This window comes from Chanos chanos, chromosome 2 (assembly GCF_902362185.1).
Source record: "Chanos chanos chromosome 2, fChaCha1.1, whole genome shotgun sequence".
NCBI classification, from domain to species: Eukaryota; Metazoa; Chordata; class Actinopteri; order Gonorynchiformes; family Chanidae; genus Chanos; species Chanos chanos.
In genome coordinates, this window is record NC_044496.1 from 37645858 (window position 1) to 37667225 (window position 21368).

At 41.1% G+C, this 21368-nt stretch overlaps 2 protein-coding genes across 2 annotated transcripts in view; one reads left to right on the forward strand and one right to left on the reverse strand.

Moving 5' to 3' along the window:
• stra6 (signaling receptor and transporter of retinol STRA6) lies at window positions 1–14291 on the reverse strand. Its single transcript, XM_030766397.1, has 17 exons — window positions 14212–14291; window positions 13232–13298; window positions 12059–12141; window positions 11357–11490; window positions 10167–10333; window positions 8736–8861; window positions 7957–8027; window positions 7050–7126; window positions 6864–6925; window positions 6025–6187; window positions 5396–5471; window positions 4413–4546; window positions 3653–3770; window positions 3168–3269; window positions 2692–2855; window positions 1766–1903; window positions 1–299 (listed from the first exon to the last, which is right to left on the reverse strand). Exons 1-17 carry the CDS (start codon window positions 14289–14291, stop codon window positions 34–36), a joined length of 2028 nt encoding a protein of 675 aa, XP_030622257.1. The 3' UTR covers window positions 1–33.
• Window positions 14292–20952: 6661 nt separating this feature from the next.
• Window positions 20953–21368, forward strand: part of ccdc33 (coiled-coil domain containing 33) — a 64275-nt gene continuing 63859 nt past the window's right edge. Inside the window, exon 1 of the mRNA XM_030765312.1 lies at window positions 20953–21223. Coding sequence (XP_030621172.1) covers window positions 20953–21223 — 271 coding nt within the window. The remainder of the gene's footprint in view (window positions 21224–21368) is intronic.

A 21368-nucleotide genomic window follows, 5' to 3' on the forward strand; every position in this document is an offset into this window, starting at 1 on the left:
GGGCCTCTTTCTCCATGGTCTTACTGTCAGTTCTCAATTGGAGGCACCGCTCTCTGCCTCTTTACTGGCCTCCTTAATGCTGGACTCCTTCACACTAGCTTCTTTTTTGCTCCCCTCTTTAGTGGACCGGTTGAGGGTCCCATTCAGGAAGCTTTCGGAACTCTGGCGCTGGAAGTGCTTCCTGGAGCCCACAAGAGATGGGTTGTTCACCAAGGTGTAGAGGAGCTGCCAGTGTCCCCGTGCACGTTTGGCGTTGGACACTTTGTTTTGTTTCTTCTCCTGCTGAACCAACTGGATTCCTGCAAAATGTTTTGGCATGCTGCTTAGTCAGAACACTAAAACATGTAACATCAACCCAGCAGTCCAAGTACAGCAATCTGGTTTATGGGCAGACAATAAGGAATGAATTTTACTTAGAAAAAGAAAAAGAAAATCAAGATTAACTCCATGATGTCAGGAGCACTTTATGGACTTCTCATTTTAAGTGTGTCTATACAGAAAACACTGTGCATTGACATTACGTTACTGCTGTGATATTAGCCATTTGGAGGATTGCATCTTTTGTTAAATCCACAAGAGTCCCATCCACTGCAATGCAGTGGTTGACTGAAGGTCATTGGAGACCTACCAGATTATCATAGACTACACTGTAATAACAGTAAGACACAATCTAATCTTTTGAGCACAGTTGGACCATATTGAGCATGCCATTAACACTATGAATGCTTAAGCCCTCTGGGCAACATAAATATGAAACAGTCAATTAGAGCAGTCCATCTGTGTAATCCTCCGGTTCTATCACTAATCTGCCCAGTACAACAGTCTTGTTCATGGGGAATTATTATTGCATCTTAACACAGGCAGAAAATTCCATATTCTAAATTCTCTTAAATTTATACAGAAGAAAAATCAAACCTTACCAAATTTGTAGATGTCCTTTGATGCAAAGAAAGATTAATATGCTTTAATTTTCAAACATCAGGTCTAAATATTCAATGCTGATTATTCACCATCTGCCACTAACTCCCTCATGTGCAGACAGCTGTCATCACCCTCCAAAACTGGATTATTACAAGAAAAAAAAACCCCTCTTCTTTTTTGTCTCTTTTCATACAGATGGGAAACAGGGAGTCATGTTTTTTTTTTCCTAACAGATTGCTCAGGTTTGGCTGGAATCATGTGGACGGTGAACTGAGGAGATGCTTTCACTACATGAACGCAGTTGATTAGTGTATGATAGAGTTGAGTGAGGGCAACAGTGAGGCCATGAAGAACTGCTGCACATTGGGACCCAATTTATACTGACAAATTTAATCAGGACGGATATGAACGCTGCATGTGACTTGGTGTGATGAATCAATTACATTTTCACCAAGGTTGGCCAACTGCCTGCAAACACTCCCTCGGTACCCCCGGGAGAAATCAAACACTATAAAAACTGCAACAACCTTGCATCTAAAACTAACATTTATCTTCCCCAGATCAGTGTCATGCCGCCAAAGGTTCAACCAGGAACAAATGATGATACAGAGCGTATTGCTTTATAACAGGGCTATTCTGTCTGATAGATGCAATAATCCTTCTGCTTTTTCATTTATTTCTCCACCAGCTCATATCACTCATTAACTATCACGGCAAATGCTTGTTTACCAGGTGCACTACTGCAGAAAAACACAAAATAGCAGGACTTCTTGGCCAAAATGAGGCTTGAGATTAGAAAAGCCCTGCTTTATGACTTAGTTATGTAGGGAAAGGGGACACAAACCTTCCTCAATGTCGCGGATCCTCTGTCCAGAGCTGCTGTCTTGGGTGATACTCTGCAGTAGCAGTCCACAGAAGGCCTTCATGACTGGATGCGACTGGCTAACCTCAATCTTCAGGTAATGAGCATAGCAGCGGTAACCTGCAGAGATTCACAGGGAGGGAATGATGTCAGTCTCACTGAGTCAAAAGCAATCACAGCTAAGATTACTACAGTGCTGCTATCAAAACGCTATCACCCCTAATGGTGATACTGCTGCGGTTACATCTCATAGACTGCAGAGCAATCATTCACATTGATAGGGAGGGTGCTCCGATGTAGCTTATCTTTGGAAGAAGTCTAAAAAGAATGTTTCTTTGAGACCAACTTATCACAAAAGAAAATATATGTATGCCTTATATGTGTTTATTTTATCATTTCTTTAAGTTAGATTGTATAGTGAACATTTCAGTTAGAGATTATCATCAATGCCCATATTTTAGGTCATAAAACTGATAATTTAAAGAAAAGCAGGAAACCTCACAGTAGTGTTTGTTTGTCACCTGCCCTTTCTTGCACTGAGGAAATAAGTCTCGTTATAGATTCAAAGATGGCTGAGCAATAATTCATGGCTTTATTTTTTTGTGTCTACTGGCAGAGTGAGCTCCCATTTGATACCAAAGCGTATATTCATTTTTTTTGTTTTATCTATGAGGACACTGCTGTGCTTACCTACCACTGGACAGCAGAGCAAGGCTTAAGAGAGACCATTGGTCAGACCTTAGCTATAGGTTCAAGCCTGAGCCATTGGCTAACTATTCCTATGACTATTCCCTTATCCACTCTTTTTCTGGTAATTTATATATCTGTAGCTATTAAGTTCTCTCCCTATGTAAATATATCAACATTATTATCAGTAGTGTCAAAGCTGAAAAGAAGATTTGTTTCACCTGGGTCGAACGGCTCCACATTGCGGTTCATGAGGCTGATGTCCATCCGACCAAAGTGGACGATGTTGAAGAGGGCTGTGATTACCATCCTCCAAATTCCCAGCAGCACACCCAGCAGAACATTGACTGGGAAGAGTAGGTATGTGAGCAGGAAGAGGCTGCCTCTGTAAAAGACAGGCAAACGGAGGAGCTTAAACCTCTTTTATGAATATCACATACTGCAGAATATACGACAAACCACTTTAGATTCGATTTATAAAAGCCTACAGTTTATTTTAGCCTCAACTGTAGTGCTAAATCAGTATCATGGTTAGTAAGTGGTCAGGGTATTCAAAGAGCACCAGTAATCACTCATATTACTGGCTTCGCACTTATGTGGTATTTTAACACTGGTGAATGAAATTAGCAAATCGGGCCCATTGAATCAAATAATACCTCAGTGACAGTGCTCTGCGGCAGCCAATAGTCGCATATACCTGTTATTCAAGTCTCGTGTCCCAGCATCCTTTTTAATGAACAAGAATCTGGCAGTCAAGTGCTGAACGAGCACAGCCAAAATCAGCATCAGCCAAAAGGGCCTGGAGTGGAAAACAGAGAGTATCATGACACTTACAGCAGGGAGGGGATCTGGAAGAGTGGTTTCTTATGGATCACAGTAAGTGAGTTTTTGAACACGAGGGCCCAAGAACCTTATTCAAGTGCCTGCTATTCAATGAAAAGTGGATACTGCTGTTGACTAAGCAAAAGTCCCTTAAAATGTGTGTGTGTGTGTGTGTGTGTGTGTGTGTATAAAATGGACATAAGATTAAAATGTCATACGGTCATGACTTGACCAACATGCAAAAGGCGGCAATGGCTTATGTCAACTCAAGTCCACTGAATTCTTTTTTTTTCCATCATCATTATCATCATCAACAACATCAACATCGTCATCATCCTTTGTGACAGTGACGACACTCACCACATGCTGCCAATGATTTTGAAGAGGATGAGGTTCTTGCCGTGGAAGATGGGGATGAGAACGAGGAACACGGCAAACAGAATGCAGATGAAGAACACCAGAGTCTGAATGATCATGCCTGAACACACAGACGTGCGCAGTAAAACAGTCATACACACAATAAACCAATCATACACGCAGACACAAACTGAACCCTCAGTCCTGGTACATGTTCTCACACATAAACACTGACTATGTCTTTAATGCATTATAGATTGTCTCTGGCTCAGCAGTGCTTATCAGCTCTGATCAGCAATGTCAATAAACATCACAGAAGTGGAGCCAGCAAAAAAAAAAAAAGAGAAGGACATGAGGGTGATCTGAGACTTGTCTGATGAGGGAACGTGTTGTATCAGCAATGATTATGAGTAACTGAAAATTTGTCCATAGTAAAATAAATAATTAAAAAAATAATAACATCAAAAGTAAATATGCTCTTTGAATGTTTGGACGATCACTTTGTAATCTAAAAATGCATATCTCCCTCTCTCACATGAATAAAGAAAAAAAATGTTCTCAGCGCATTACATTTAAGGCATTACATTATTTTATCACACAGAAATGCTTCCAGAGCTGGAATATTAAAATACAAACTGTCACACTCTCTTTAGTGAAGGAGAAAGAGTAAAAAAAGAGGCATATTTAGTTGTCACTTTAAAAAGAGAAGGAGAGAGAGCATTTTGAGGCAGTTTCTTTTGTGGAGAGTTAAAAGCAGGCTTACTCAGACAGATGAATGCAGCCTGGTAGCTGGTGAAGCCCATCCAGCAGACCAGGGCTGGACGAGATGGCCTTATGCTCCTCTGACAGTTATACACATTGTAGATGTCACCTCTATACAGCCCCTTCAGATTGGACCTGTCAAATGCAAGAAATAAAGAAAGAAGGAAGGAAGAAAAGTGCGTAAGAAAAATAAATATGATGGAGACGTCCTCCATTAAAAGCTAATCAGAATAAAATTGCTAGGCATTGAATTAAATGATCTATTCAACCTACAACCTCCATTTAAAAAATCTCATTATTTTTAAATCTGGTATTATTTGGAGTAATTACCCAATTTCAATTCAAGATAATGGCTTCTTCTACGGACAGAAACAGCTATCTCTATTATGACTGTAATAACCACGGTGATGAGTCACATTCTGATTATCAAATCTAAATAAGGGCTCTCTGTGTGTGTGTGTGTACATGCATGAATGCACGCTTTTCAAAGACAGCCAGAAGCTGAACATTTACAAATGCATCACCCTGAATAAGACAAGGCATTTTTGTTTTTCTACATTTAACTTTACTGTATATACGTAATGGATTTCTGTGGCTAAAACTCCTGCTTAAGCTTCCTAAGTGGCTATTATATCATTTAACTTCATACATCAATACACAGAAACAAGTCTGAGAGTAATTTTACCTAATACTCCAGGTTTGTGGTAGTGTACAGTACTACATAGTGTATTGTTTAGGTGCTTCTAAAATTCCTCACTGGCAGTCAGTTAAAATAACCTTGACATTTTTTAAAGTCTGTTTTTTTGCGGATCTGCACGAAAGAGGTCAATACATGTGAGCATCTCTTAAAGTTACAGGTCATCAAAGGTTTAAAGAGTAAACCATATACCACATGAGCCATACAGCATATTTTTGGAAACTGCTGCTGCGTGAGCAGATTATCCTGCCTCAGTCTGCATTTTTAGACTCTATTTTCATCCTCACCTATGCAAGACCATAGACCTCATTAACATGGCAAGGTTGACCAAGCAGGACAGGGTCATTGCTGAGACGTAGCACACTGCGAAAACAGAATCACATGACACATGAGTTAACAACCTGTGCAGCAAGGATCACCAACACCTTAAACTCCCAGCACTCAGTATTGGTAGATGGAACGAGCCTCTCCCCCTGCTACGGTTCACTGGTCGGCTCCCTGCTGACTCCTTCATGACTCACCTCCTGCCAAGCCGGTTTTATGGGGTACAGCTCCACACATATGGGTTTAGGGAGGAGTGACAGGGGGGCTATGCACTAAATATTGGATGAATATAGCGAACTGTGAGCACCATGTCTTCCAATATGCAGGCTGACCCATGCAATTAGGCCGTTACTTAATGAAATCAGACTGCATTCAGCAGGTGCTCAGATGCATGTATGCACTGAAGGCTGCTCTGGCCACATAAATCAATGATGGTTTTTCTGCTTTGTCATTTTGCCAATATCCCATTACTGATTCATGATAGTTGTGTGTGTCAGAGACAAAAACAATCCATTCTCTTCCATATGGACTTCAGATTCATGACATGCAGAAAATGTGTGTAGTGCGAAGGTCCAGCACTTTCAGGACTTACCCTCCACACACCACATGTAGTATACCACAATCCTGACCACCTCTTGTCGATCATCAGACAGAATAATGTTGAAGCCAGCTAAAAGAAAGGCTATGTCCTCATCCACTCCTCGACGGGCAATCTGCAGAGTTGGCACAACCCCAGTGACCAGCAAAAGTGCCATCTACAAAAGAAAAGGAAAATCTGAGATCATCTTGAAATTGCTATGGTGGTACATATAGAAACCCTGATGTAGTGACTGGTCATGGAGACACAATGAGGCTTGTATGTCATAAGCTAGGAAACACTTCTGTAATACATTTGAAACGTTATCTCTAGATAACACATGATCGTGATCAGTAGGCGATTTGATATTTGTTAACAGTGGTCACTGACAGTACTCCATAAAGTATATAGGGGGATGGCAGGTTAACAAGGGGGATGCATTTTGGTCATTTTGCTAACAAGGGGGATGGCATCCCCCCTTATTCCCCTACAAATCGCCTGTTGATAATGATATCATCAGTCTAGTAGTTGGTTTTATTTTTGATATTTGTCAGCCACATTTAACATAGAGAGACTGCTTCAAACACATTCTTTTGAGTACTCCTCTCTGTGTAGTAAAGAATGGGGCCATGATGTAATCACTGGCCATAAAATAACACCCTATGACTAAAGGTGTCTGTACTATAAACCTTAACCTATCTTCAATATTGATGCTTTGAAAACGTCTTATGATGTTTTCTGTTTCTTTTCTTTAGATTTTTTGTTGGTGTTCATCAGACATGTGTAATATGGAATGATTGTTTCAAACAAGTTCTTTTTGAGCACACATCACGGCGTTGTATGAACGTACGCACCTGGTAAAGAGCGATAAATGCCACGACCAGAGAAATGGCCAATTTCAATGGAAACCTGAAAACTGAAACAAGAGGCAGTCCACAATCACCAGCCATAAACATATAAAGATACAGATAAATAAGTTTTGTGAGAAACCAAAACCAGAAACATCCACACACTCCAACTGTCTAGGTGGCCATAGTTACCTTCCTCTGGTGTGTAAATATAAGACTTCACAGCATCAGAAATTCTCTCAGACAAATTGGGCTTGGAAGAAGTTGAACTGCAGGGAGAAAAAAGGAATCCACAAATTTAAAAAAAAATCAGTTCAACCAACTTTTCCCACTTGGTTTTGCATTAAATTGCTGACAACTTTCCTTTTCCTTCCCTCGTCATGCATATGAGGGACTGTTTTCCTTTTATACTGTACAACCAAACTTACTAATGTAGCCACAGTGTCTTTTCCTTACATTATAGCATCTTTCCCTATGTAATCATTGTTAGGCAAAGACCCATAGAAGTTTCCACAGAGGAGGAAGTGCCTACTCACGTGTCAGTGGATTAGGATTATGACAATTCCAAATGACCTTTCTCTCATTCACTGTGCATTTGCATAATTGAGATGTGTATCTGAGTTAGGTGTTAGCTCATTCATCTGGCCCGCAGACTGACACAGACTTTGTTGAATTGTTCAGTCATATGATAGCTCCTAAATGCTATCCTGAAAGATCTTTGTACGTAGGAGTAATTGCCTTTCCTGTCTTCTGTGATTATTAGTACTTGATTTCAGTTGGCTGCGATCCAATGGAGAGAGTTTTAGGAAGTATCTCTTCACTCTTGGTCAAAACAAGTGGCTTCATGCCAACTGCTCACTGTTGAGTTCTCATCATGGAAAAAAGGTTTTCCTTTCTTTTCCTTTCCTCTATGAGTAAAGGTACATTTACCTACATAAGTTCCTGGATTTCATCTTCATGACATTTAAATTTAGTGTATCGGGCTTTCATAAGGTGAGGGAAAATCCATTTACAGGCACCCCCACACACATTGCTATCATTTGAAGCTCAATTCATCTTTACATCAACAATGCAAATAAGCCACGTGTTGATGTCTGACCTGGCTTTGGACGGCTTTGTCTTCTTCAGGATTTTCTTCACATAGTCTTTGTAATAGCTGCTTTTCAGGTCCTGCAACAAATATACATCATGTATGAGAAATATATAGGCATTGTGACAAAACTGTCTGTTTTGAATCTGATCTTGAGTACTAGCACTTTGAGGAAGTGTGCACCTGTAGGAAAAAATAGAGTCGTTAAGTTAATCACAGAGTGTCACTTCTGTTCCAAACTGTTACATCACAGACTGAGAGCAAGACAAGTGAAGCAAAGCATTGTCAGAGATCTCTGTGGGGAAATAACACAGAATTTCTAGAATCTAATCTGTAGTGTGGCATAAACCATTCACATCAACCTGCTTACAAGATTAAAGGTTCTGGAATGCCAGTTTGGTGTTTCAGTTTTGTCCTTTCATTTTTGCTAGTGAAGAACCAGACTAAACACTATTCTGTCACCCATGAACTTGTATCCATTGCACCTGGCACTTAGCTGTGTATTGGGTTTTGAGCCATTCAGCATTGGGTATATTTAATACCATTTTTTTTTTCAACTCATTGCTATGGGCCTTCAAGCCCTCAACATTTTTAGTTCAGCCCTGCTCTAGCATGCCACACCATATTCGTCTACCTGGGAACGGGTGTTAGAACGTTGGGCTAAATTGAGAAAAGACAGAGAAACAGTCAGTTTAAACAGTCATTCATCATTCATTGATGTAAACACCTCTAAAATGGCTGGGACTTAAGCACATTCAACATCTCCGGCATTGACGTCATAGGCTCACCTCAGTGGTATTGGATTTCTCTGTGCTCTTCAAACCCTTGAAGAGAAGCAATGGATACTGGAAACTGAGGAAGGCCAAGCAAGCGATTTGAGGCAGACTGGTAAACAGAGAGTAGTACTTATAGATCTGCAAAGAAAAACAAAACAAAGACTCATTAGATCCTTCAATATGGCAACATAAAACAAGGTTTCCAAGTCACCTGGACAAGTTAAGTAAACATGCTGTCAAAACCTACAGTGATCAAAAGGACAAGAGATGAGGGATATTCCTACTAGACAATGCTGACTTTGATTTAAATAACCACGTAATTTTTGGAAGGAACAGACATGGGTACTAGCCTGTTTACACTGTATAAGTGGCATCATGAAAAATTAGGAGAGACAAAAAAATAAATCAAAAACTCAGGTGCCAAAGAAATCAGATAAAATACCTCCCAGGTTTTCAGAATACTTCAAATAAATCAGTGCTCTGGCTTTTGATTTAATAAAAAATAAATGCTACTATGCAGGCATATCCTTTCTCAACAAATCATGCGTTATATTGGCCAATCAGATAAACCTTAACAAAAATTTCTTTTTTTGGCTCCTGTACAATCCGAGAGCTTTATGACCATAACAAGCTTAACTGTCCAGAGATCCCTATGGATTTGTTTGCATCTGCCAGACTGGTAAGACAGTCAGAACTGAGCCAGATTTTTAAAGTAAGAAGAAAAGAGTTTCAGACAGTTAAACCTGTGTCTTTTCTTTCGTGTTGACAGAATCTAAACAGATTAGCTGTAACAAAGCAATTCCACTGGGATCAACCAACAGCAGAACAAATCCTGTTGAGGCTTGAACATCCATCTCAAGACTATGACCAGTGTAAGACTTGGGGGTAATGAGATGGGAAAGAGGATCATGAACTCCAGCTGGGTGGTACTAATGACAGACTAATACAGATGTTGATATACTGCAGAAAAAAAGACTATCTGAACCCTGCTTTAGCCCAGTTGCTGGTTCCGTTAAAATGTTTAACATGAAGTGTTGCCAACTGAAGACCATTACAGAATGGCTTGGGAATAAGAGAGGGAGTGATTCACAAGGCAACTGATGTGACATTCTTCAAATATCCCTTGTGTAAAAACAAATTGTAAAAAGCTTTTAAAAGGGACTCTAAGACAAGGGTGTCACTGTCCTCTATATCCCGTAATGCAGTTTTTCATATCCTGCACAGGCAACCAAATGGACAGAAATTCTTTGCTCTACCCCATCAATAAAACACACAATAAGGCTTTTTTGCCAAACAATATGTTCTTAACTGTTTAAATCAAGAGTGGTAGCACTATTTGGAAATGTTATTTTGGCCATTTTGAAGATGTGGTTTGTAGTGGGTCACCAGGACTGAATCTGAGAAAACACAGGGCCTTGTACATACTGTATGATAAACGTTTACCTGAGGGGTCTTGGGGCAGTCAACCTTCTGCCATACGAGTATCCCAAAATGTGTCCATGACAACAGGCTTCCCAGGACATAGCCCACCTGGTTATGAAGGGTGCCACAGGCCAGCAGGGGGTAGTATAGAGCGGGGTAGTAGAACAGGGATAGGATCAGCCAAGTCTCTGAGGTAACAAATAACAAGAAAGGTTGTCAGGAAACTGAATGCATTTTTAATTATTTTTTCTCCCACAAGTAATGACAGTGGTCCATTGACTGTATTTGCAGAACGTCGACAGGTGAATTTGTACGGTACATTGTACTAACAAGTGCCTAGCTCTTCCTTCACTGTTACAGGGGATTTGCTGAGATAAACATCTCTTGTTTGATCCAGCCTTACAGTTGGGTTAATGCAAAACTGTTATCAAAACACCATCATTACTATCAGCAACTTATCTGTCAATGGCAGCATTTCTCAGTGACACTGTTCCCAAGAGTAATGTTGTTTGTGATCCTTCAGCAAGACATTACACGTGACAAAGAGTGAACAGACCTATGCCATGTGCACATTATGCTACTGGTCCTCTCAGTAAACTCTGGACTCTGTATCCACATGCTCAGATAAGCACCTATTACAGCAGATTATTATGCAATGCAAATACAGAGACTGAACCATTGTTTAGGCCCCATATGTAAAAAAAAAAAAAGGCAGACTCAATAATCCCATTATACAACAAAACTAAGAATAGCTGACTATCGGAATAAAGAACAAAGAATTAAAAAAACAAAACAAAAAAAACCCCATCACATTGAAGGAAGGAAAACTTTTTCTCTCCGCTAGTGTTTAAATGGAATCTGTTTCTGGATGTGTGCCATGTATTGAAAAGAAAGACTGTTCATTTGATAGCTCCAATACCAGGGTGACTCACGAAGACCCTCCTTTAATATCTCTCCAAAAAGTCTGCTTCCCAGACTCTCCGGTGGTCCCTGACGCCTGAATAACATGCCAGGAGATGTGAAGGGTACTAGAAAACTATTGTACAGTCTCCAGATGCACACTCGAATGTTCCCCCAATACAGACCACAAAAATAACAGTCATTCACATTAAAGTCTCTCCTTGAGGCATTCATTCATCACAGATTTTATGGGACATCTGTTGTCTCCTATCAGAAGTTTAGACCTGTGTGGAAATGAATGGCCTCCTTACCTCTGTGGTGTGTATCCTTAGTGAAGGGAAGTGGGTTAGGGGACATGACCAATCCAAAGAGTTTGCAGAAAAGTACCCCAAACACAGCTACTGCTAGGCCTTTGTGCTGAGTATGATCCAGGAAATTTACAGGGCTAAGGAGAAAACAAATTGGAACTGTAAACTGAATGTAACCAGCTGGTCCAGACAGCCTGCAAACTTGTCAAGTGTCTCAAAATTAGCAATTACCCATGCATAGACCTGTACACATATCTCAGGCCTAATCTGACACTCCTGATTCCTTCCTTTCCACAAACACAACTAATTCAGCTGACAGACATCTTTATGATCTTCACCAGTTGAATTGAGTATGTTTGTGGACCGTTAAAGCACAAGAATGCATTGCTTATACAACTACATTACATTCTCCCTGAAATATAACATGTACCTATGAAGTAAACAAAATTACATTTAATATGTGTGTTGTTGTTTTTTTTTAAATGAACAATGTACAATTAAGAAATGGGATGACAGAAAATAGAATGACTGCGGTTGGAACTAGTGTTCATTATTTAGCGGTATCTAAAACTTCAAGAGTGAGTGTGGCTACTGACAGTGGGTCCCACATAGTTCAAACTTCCAGAATCTTCCATTCCACTGTTCTGTCTTTTCTGGTTGGAGTTATGGTTTCATATCTAGATGGATGAAAAAATTCAGGCTCACCTGAGTAAACCAAGAGCTCCCTTCTGACTGTCACCCATTTTCTGTCGTCTGGCAAGGACAGCCAGAACCAGCATGATGACAAGCTTGGGAAAGAGGACACATCTTAGTCAGCTTCCATCTGCCTGCTTTCTCACTGCTGCTCTCAAATGCCTTAGCTAACTCGTTTAGATTATGAGAATATTCCAATGACCCTGAATATTTTGGAGATAAATTTCTCTCCTCTTCCACTGAGGCTCCCAGAACACTGTAGCACTTGCACAACATTTACCACCAAGCTTGTAAGAACCCATACAATGTTCTGGGAATGTTCCCCACTAGCTGAGGGTCTACATGGGTCCAATGCAGCTGTTACCCCTCTGTCCTAATCCATCTCTGACCTCATTAACCCATCACTTGTCTATTTAAGACAAAAGGGATAGAAGCCCACATCAAACGAGGACAGAGGCCATTTCTCCAAATGGTCTCCACTGGTTCTGATGCGGATGTATCCCCCATTAGTTGTGTTCACTGACCAGCAACAGATGGGTCGGTGACCTTGCCATGACCTGTGACAACTTTGGTGTTAAGACAAGGCAAGAGGATCCCAAGTCATTACATGGGTCTGTCAGTCACTTACCATACAGCTCTTTTTAAATGGACATCAAAGGAGAGTAGAGGCAGGCAGAGAGGGACATATGTATGGGAATTTGGTGGGAATTCTGATAGTTTCAACACATTGTCAAGATGAGTGATAAAGTAGCACCTTTCCCTCAAATGTCGTGCACATCAAAGTTGTTTGTTTTGCTGACTATATATAGTGTTTATGAACAATGTCTCAGAGACAATCTAACATGCAATTCTAAAAAAATTGAGTATTATGGGCAGTGAAACTTATATCACTTGACACTAGGAACATTTAAACCAGTCCCAGATAATAAATTAAGTCCTTCAGATACACAAGAGGAGCAAGTGACCAGACATGACTGGTTTAGGTATGTGGATGATGACCTATATCAGTCAGTCAAAGTGAGAGAGAGAGAGGGAGAGAGAGAGATAGAGAAAGACAGAGAGAGAGAGTGTGTGAAAGAGGGGTAGAGAAAGAGAGTGAGAGAAAAAAATGCATGATATTACTGCACAGTAATTCTGTCAGAGAACACGTGGGCTGGAGAGTGAAAAATCTCAGACACAACTCACTGATATTGCAGCGATGCATATGTGGTATAGTCTGTCATCAGCAGTTGGGTCACACGGTGGAACGATTCTGGAAATTTCACAAATACAGAGGACTTATCATAAGCTGGTGAGATCCAGAGTGATTACTCATAGCATACTAGAGTCACAGAGAGGGGAGCACCACCTCCACCACTCCCCTCTCTCCCTTCTTGAGTCAGAGGGCCGTTTGTGAGAGGAGCACATTCACCACTGAAAACTCAAGGCTCAGATTAGGGCATTTTAAACCGATTGTTGCTCAATGTGACTGAAGAAAACAACACACGATCAAGCTCACGTTTCTTAAAAGAAATGCTGGAATGTTTCGGAGACCATATCATCAAGTAAAGACAGGATTACTTTGACTCAAAGTAAAGGTTAATGGGGATTTCAGGCTAAGTAGACAAACCAAAAGAATTGTGAAATTTTTTTAATGTACTGAATACACATTTTAGCAGAACAGCTTGGAGTTTGGTCAAAACTAACTTTCTGTTGTAGGGCTATCTGCGGAAGGGATCACCACTGTTACATTTACATGAAATCTGTGTTGGTCAAGATATTAAATCTAAACATTGCTTCAGAGGAGCTAATACTTGTGTATATCTGCATTCTCTAGGTCTTACTTATGCTTTGAGCGGCACCTGTAGTCTTGTTTCTATTGCATTGCCCTTTGAGCTGATATTGAGTGGTGAGTGCCATGACAAAGATCAGGCCTGATGAGATTGAGCAAAAAAAATTCTGGAAACTGATATTGTTCATATGTCTGAGCTCAGGACTCAGATTATCAGCTTTCTGCAATTGAATACTCTTTTTTATTTTCTTTTATCTTTATCTTCAGTCAAACATTTTCTAAGCAAGTTATGATAAGATTTTCTTTCAAAGAATTTATTTCAATTTTTTGCGTAAAATGAAAATAACAGAACTAAAAAGTTTCGTAAAATGGAATGTAAGTCGACGTTACTTACTCGACAGGGGGCTTGGTAGGCAGTGCATTTTCATACCAGTCTGAGTACTCGTAGTAGTCACTTCCAGTGTCTTCAGTCATTGTGCAGGTTTCACAGTGTATCAGGCAGATCCAGTGTCTGAGAGAGCAGTGAAGGAGAGTGGTTTCTGACTGCGCTGGGAGAGGCGACTCGGCTTCCTGATCAACTCAAAAAACAAAACAAAACAAAACAAAACAAATCCTCCAAAGTTGCGGTTGTACTCATGCAGTGGAGTCCTCTGTCACCCCGTGGTGTGTCTCACTTTCTTACTCCTTCTCTTCAGATGCCCTGTTGCTACTGTAGCAGAGAGCTGTGAACGATGTGACAGGTCCTAACTGTAGGTTGCCACCCCCAAAACTTCTCCTCTGTTCAGGTCTTTTTTCAGATGAGGATTACCTCCACAGTGCAGAGCTGAGGGAGGGAGAGAGAAAGAGAGAAGAGAGGGAGAGGGAGAGAGAGTGAGAGGGAGTGAACGTGTGAAAGCAGGGAGAGAACCGTTCCAGACAGGGGCAGCCAATCTGCCCTGCCACCTGCAGCTTACCGGGATTAGATTTGCTTCCAGGGGGCACCTTATCGTCCCTGTGGCTGGGATGAACTTGAGCAAGACCACTGGCCTTATAAAAGCCAACCTGAGTGGAAGTGTGTGGGATGGCAAAGCACAAATCACAGCCTATCAGGGAGTTACACTTTCCACAAATGATAACATGGAAATTCATGGAAATGATAACAGGGCTCTTCCCCCTCTAATATCCCAGCTATCTGTCTATCAAGGTTTCCAACGGTGGAAATGTAAAAGTGGAAGAAGAGGGTAACTTTAGACCACACACGAGCATGCTTACACACACACACACACACACACATACAGAGACCATCTGCAATACAGCTGGGGTACGTATCTCTGTGCCATACCACTCCGCACCTTGATCTGATAAGACATGCTGAAATGTTTTATCATTCAGGTACTTTGTCTGGGGCTAAAAGATAAAACAATTAAGATAAAGGTGAACTCACATACATAACAATACATATCATGACTTTTTACCATATACACTGAAGACACCTGAGTCCACTCACAGCTGTGTCCTTACTAGCTGGCTAGTTCGGATAGGTTTGGTAACCAGCAGCTTCTAAATGACTCAGCATGTGGTATTGTATTTATGGTATGCCTGAGACAACAGATCCTCCAGAGCATCTGAGGCCAGTTACAGATCTGTCCTACACAACATAGAATGAGAATGATTTCTGAACAGGGTGGAGGGATCACAATACATTATTTAAAGTCTGTGTTGGTACTCTGTTGTCATAATTGCAAGCTCTGAACACTAGCACTTTTCTTTATTTTTTGTTTTGTTTTTTTTTTGTTTGTTTGTTTGTTTGTTTGTTTGTTTATTCAGTCAACTGTTCTTACTTGTAATTTGGTAATTTAAGCTCCGAAAGTCAAAATTATGATCTCTGTTTATGATATTAACAAAAGTCAAAATACACTGAGTACATATCACGGTACATATCACTTGATGAAAGGAGACAGTTTTGCACAAGTTAAAAACTGTCATTTCTGTGATTGCCTTCTCCACCCCCCTCCTAACAACCCTTTACCCCCACCTTACTCCCAATGCTCAATGTTTCGCAATCTAATGCCAGCGTCAGGGATGGATAGTTTCTCTAATTATGCGGGGATTACAGTCAAAGATTGTTAAAAAGAAAAAAAAACAAAAATCCATTCTTAAAACTCCTGAGAAAACACAATGTCTTGGGGATTGGAGGGGTGCAACAACACTATGAGTCAAATTCAAGCCTTTGAGGGGAACAAGGAGCCTTGATAAATAGAGGTTGCCGAACAAAGAATGCTTTGAAGAGTTCTAATTACATCACTGAGGTGGTTACGGCATTTTGCCAGACAGGTCTTTTTTGTTGTTGTCTTTTTTTTTTTTTTGGAATCCAGTTAACATTTGGCTAAGCCAGACTCTGGCCTGGGGCAACCTCTTTTTCTCTTTCCCTATAATGTAGTCTATGACATAATATATAACTTATTTTCTGCACTTCTGATCAGTTTGTAGATCTGTTTAACCATGCTCAAATACTCAAATAACCACCTCCTCTCGGGGTACGTTAAACAACATCTAGCTGTGCTATAAGTCTGTGAAGGTGTTGCCTGATGTTTAGAGGCAGTTCTGACCTTAAAAGATACTCATCTCCGGTTGTGGCTGCAGCAGGTTCACAATATATACACATACATATACACACACAAGTATATATATGTGCTGGATTGTCTCAGGGGCGTCTTTGCACGGCCTGCACCTGGGGTCCTGCCTGGTGCTGCCGTGGTCAGTGCCTCTGTGCTATCCTTCAATCCAGCCTTGTCCAGCCACTGGTAGGACTTCTCGATGTCAGCCACTTCCTCTATTTGACGGTGGTACATGCCGTGCAGGGGCTTGTCCTTCCATGATGGTTCCTGCTCCTGGTCTTCTTCCTTCAGAGGTCCAGGTGTGAGGCATCGAGTCTTAGGCTTCCATGTTGTGCAGAGGCAGGATATCTGCCTGTAGTAGCATGGGACTGCTCCCTTCTGGGGATCCTTCAGGATCAGGACTGTCCTACCTTTGGTTAGCCATTCAGGGTGGGTCCCATCCATTATCAGCTGGTTCATCTGTGCAGCCAGGCGCTCATGGAGTGAAGTTAGCTTCTTTAGCCAGTAGGCATGGATCATGTCAGGGTCCAGTGCCATCCAGTCTTTCATACCTGAGACTATTTCTTGGGTGTCTGCCACTGTTCTCAAGTCCACTAGCCACTGAGCACTGGTGTTGTGTGATGCCTCTTTCTCCTCTTTCTTCCAGTGTTGTTCAGTCTCCAGCCTTGGTGGATCTACTCCCTTGTTATTACCCTACCACTGACGATGGTGCAGTGGAGAACATCCAATTTATTCTCCTGGCTTCTTCTATTTCTGAGGTGTACCTCTTCAGGTGGACAGAGCTGCAAGTCTTTGCTTGGCAGTGTCTAGGGCCTCAGTTATGGACAGCTTGTTGTACTTCTCTGGTAACCCTTTCTTGCTTTTGCCTTTCTGTAGTTCTGATATCTGACTAACCTCCAGTTGCTTCTTGCGGATATTGGAACATTGATCTACTAGTTGTTTCAATGTGAGTGTCGATGTTGGGTTTCAGTGTATCCATAGGTCCCACATCCTCGCCCCTCTCGCTGGGGTTACTAGTGTAGTAGCATTTCAACAGTTCTCTATAGGCCCTTTCAGACCAAGCAGTTCTAGGGTCTCATTCAATAGGAACTACCCCCTAGGGAGCTTCCCCTAGAACTACATACGTTCTAGGGCTTTTTTTCTGTTTGCATTCGCACCACTAGTAGGAACGCTGAAGTGACGTAAGCCGACCGATGGTGGTATAGCAACGTCACACTAAGAGCTGTTGTTTATACGGCTAACCAGGGTAGCTGCACATTTTTAAGTTCAAATTTAATGGCTTTTAAAACCTTTTAAATACATCTAAAAAGAATACCATTACTGTGGCAAAAGAAATCGACAAACTAGACTACAGTACACACAATTGTTGAGTTTCATTGAATTTGAACGACAGAAATATTGAGTGCACATTAGATAACATAACCTTCTCATTAACGAAAATAAAACTGTATGGAAATAGACCAAGTCCAGTCCAAAAAAACATCCCCCTGCATTTACCACTGCAGTAGCAGTGAACGACTCGATGGGCATAATACTTTTCGGGTGTGAGCATAGCGTTTGTGCCTGACGCTTGCTCGCATCATTGTGTTTTTGGTTTTGTCCTTTTTCCCTGCTGCGAAAGCGCCTTATTTTCTGCCCTTGTCCATGAAGGACTTACTCTTGTTCCAGTAGCCAACTTCTCATCAGGTTGCCCAGGTTCCTCAGCACCTGACACAGACTTTGTTGACCCGGGCCAGTGGTTAACTCTCATTGGTCCACACTGGGATGCCCTGGTTGGGATTCGAACCAGGCATCAATGGTGTTACCAGTTGAGCTATCTGGGTGCTGGTGGGTTGGCAGGTAGTCATGGGTAGCCTGATGGATTTATCTCCACCTGGATTCAAACACACAATGTTCTGCACTGATGGGATACAGAGGTTATCTGAGCTATCTGGTTGCTGATGTGTTATGTAGGCAGGTGGTAATGGGTAGACTGATGGTCACAGAGACTGTCTTTGCCTGGCTTCGAACCCAGGACGTACTGCACCAGAGTACAGTGGTGTTATATATATAACAGTGGTGTTATATATAAAGCATGTTTGGCAAGTAGTTTAGCTGGTCTATGAGCAGGCCAACCAATATCCCTATATGTGTGTGTGTGTGTGTCTATATATGACATTATTTAAAAGAGTAAAAGACCTGTACAAGCAAAGACACTGCCAGCATGTTGCGCACTCTGAGGTCTGAGCTGCACTGACATCATTACCTATAGCGTTGACATCACTGACTCAGTGTAAAGAAATTGATATTACTGAGGTAAGAGACCTAGACATGATCACACTACAAACTCTTTTCAGGCAGGACGTGGGCCTCCTTTATGAAACATGTTGAAGCGATCTGTGAAGCTCCAAAAAATGTACAGACGACCCATTCCAGCACAGAGAAATTGGATCTTGTCTGAGTCTAAAGCAGCCCTCAACACAGCGCGAGTGTGATTAAGGAGACAGTGGCACACTGAAAACAAGACAAGATTGATGCTCCTCATAATGACTTCATCTCCACTATCATCAGTCTGGACCTCTGGGGAGCACTTAAGCCTGTATCTGTCATTAAAAGAAAAACTTCACGGCATCTAACTGGGTGTCCAACTGACAGCGCGACGTATTTAAAGGAAGAAAAAAAACTGACATCAGTCTCCAGCCAAGGAGAAACAACCCCCGATATCCGAATCTACCAAACTCATAAAACGATCAGCCTTCGAAACAAAGACTGCATGATATCGAGTTAACTAGATTTAATTTACATCCTTGCATGTTCATTACACGTAAAAGGAGTGAATGATTGATATTTTCAATACATTCGGGCATAAACAACAGTTAAGACTTACAATTCATATTCTTCGGGCTTGGAACTACAAGATTAAAGATCTTTTGGATCACGCTGTATGAAGGGAGTACATTCCACCTGCAGTCTTTGAAGAAGCATACAGTTTGATATATCAAAGGACTGTAACAAAAGGTCTTTCATACTGAGCCGATCTCTCAGCTTACATGTTACATTGTCGAAAGAGTAAAGTGACCCGTATCACACGGATGAGCAAAGAGACGGTACACTTCTGGACACAATCCATCTATTGTGTTAATCCATCTATTTTATTAAAAGAAAAAAGAAAGAGAGAAAAAAGAGAAACAAATCTTAACATTTGCTGCATTACTTTTTTAAAACCTTCAGCGACATTTAAACAAACAGAAAAAAACACCAACTACATGAACGATTTACATGGGTCAGAGGGAGCTAATAGAAAACATATGTCCTTCGTTATGGAACCAGATTTCATCTTTGCTTTTGAGGAAAATTACCACAAGCCTGATAATTCACAATCGAAAATCTTCAGTTGTTGTAATCGGTTATTATTTAGGCTGTCCCCACCGCCTCTTACAGCTTAAACGATGGATGAAACAGGGCTCACATTCTCGTTCTCCTAAGTGTTTTCGCACGCTAAAATTGATCAGCTATTCATCAGAAGAGTTTACAGAAAAGCGGTCTACAGAATCAAAGATGCCCTTTTAATTTTTTTTCCATACTATGTCATCATACTGCAAACGTTTTTATCGCTCGTCAACGTCAGCTATTTGTCCTTCCACAGGACATTTCAGAGCAAGCCATGGAGAAAATTAGCAACACTTGGAGTTAAACGGAAAATACAGGTTATGGTTCCTGAATGCACTTATTCTGTGACGGTGTCTGAATTTCACTGTTGTTCGTGGTTTGGTTACCTGTTCATTCAGGTTGCTCCAGAGGTTGCCATGCACACACTGTCAGTAAGAAAAGATACAGCTTAGTTCCTCCTCATAGTTTCCACTTCTCGGTGCTGGCTTCATAAATAATGTTTGGTTATGTCACCTGCGATTTTCTCTTTTCCCCTAAACAGATATCCTATATTTTGCAAAGTGACAAGTGTTATCTGAACACAGCAGGCTATATAATCTTAGAAGACTTTGACCTGTTTTCATCTTACGGAGTCCACGGTATCTTGAACATGGACTTGGCAGAAAAAAACATGCTGAAAGTGCAGCAACGGAAAGTATTTTCCAGTCAAGTTCAAAAGAATGGCCATTTATCATTAATTTATGGCACTGTATAGAAAATTGATTCAGGAATGCTCTCTTCTCTACCTCACAGATACACACAAACACAGACACACACACGCAAGCCCACAAAAGCACACACACACACACGCACACACACACACACACACACACACACGTGCGCACACACACACACTTAAATGTCACACACAAAAAGTCTACATTTGCTGTTGAAATATTTTTCATCTGTCATTTCCTTGAGTCAGCCAATGAGTTCACATGACATGTTTACTTTAATGTTCAGTGGGAATGGTCTTCTATCAGTTGCTGTAGCAACATAAGACAGCCAACACAGACATTTAAATGTCACATCAGACACAGTGTGACTTTTGCCTCAAGAATACTCTACAGAAAATTTACTAAAAACCTCAAATCTAAAGGAAACAGTTTCATGTGATATGTTCTGAGACAATGCAGAGAGAACGTATCAAGATTGAGGAGAAAGACATGGACTTTGTGTTCGAAGTGGTTAGTGTCCAGTTTAACCAACTGGGTCAGTACCAGCTCAGACTGACTGTGGAGAACCCTCTTCTGGTAGGCTCTGGTACTGAGGTCCAACTGAGGCTTCAAGACGGAGAGACCATCCAGACCAGCTCTAGCTGTACAGATACCATTGAGCAAACAAGTTTGGATGAAGTCTACACTTTTATGTGCAATAAGTTTGTCTTCACCTTACCCAAAGGTACAGGTTTTATGTTAGAGTTTGTATTGTGTCCTATGACATGTAAAAAGTCTCTGTTAATATTTGTTATTGTGTGAATGTTTTTTTTTTTTACATGGTCGGTCATTTTAAGAAGTGGCTGTTTGTTTGACAACCAGCGGCTTTG

Bases quoted from the DNA above. Each gene is read 5' to 3' on its own strand.
- stra6 (XM_030766397.1), bottom strand. From the start codon at position 14,291: ATGACTGAAGACACTGGAAGTGACTACTACGAGTACTCAGACTGGTAT. The intron at 13,299-14,211 runs GTAAGTAACGTC...TGAAATTTCCAG, and splicing joins CCTACCAAGCCCCCTGTCGA to AATCGTTCCACCGTGTGACC. The intron at 6,926-7,049 runs GTAACTATGGCC...CTCTTGTTTCAG, and splicing joins TATTTACACACCAGAGGAAG to TTTTCAGGTTTCCATTGAAA.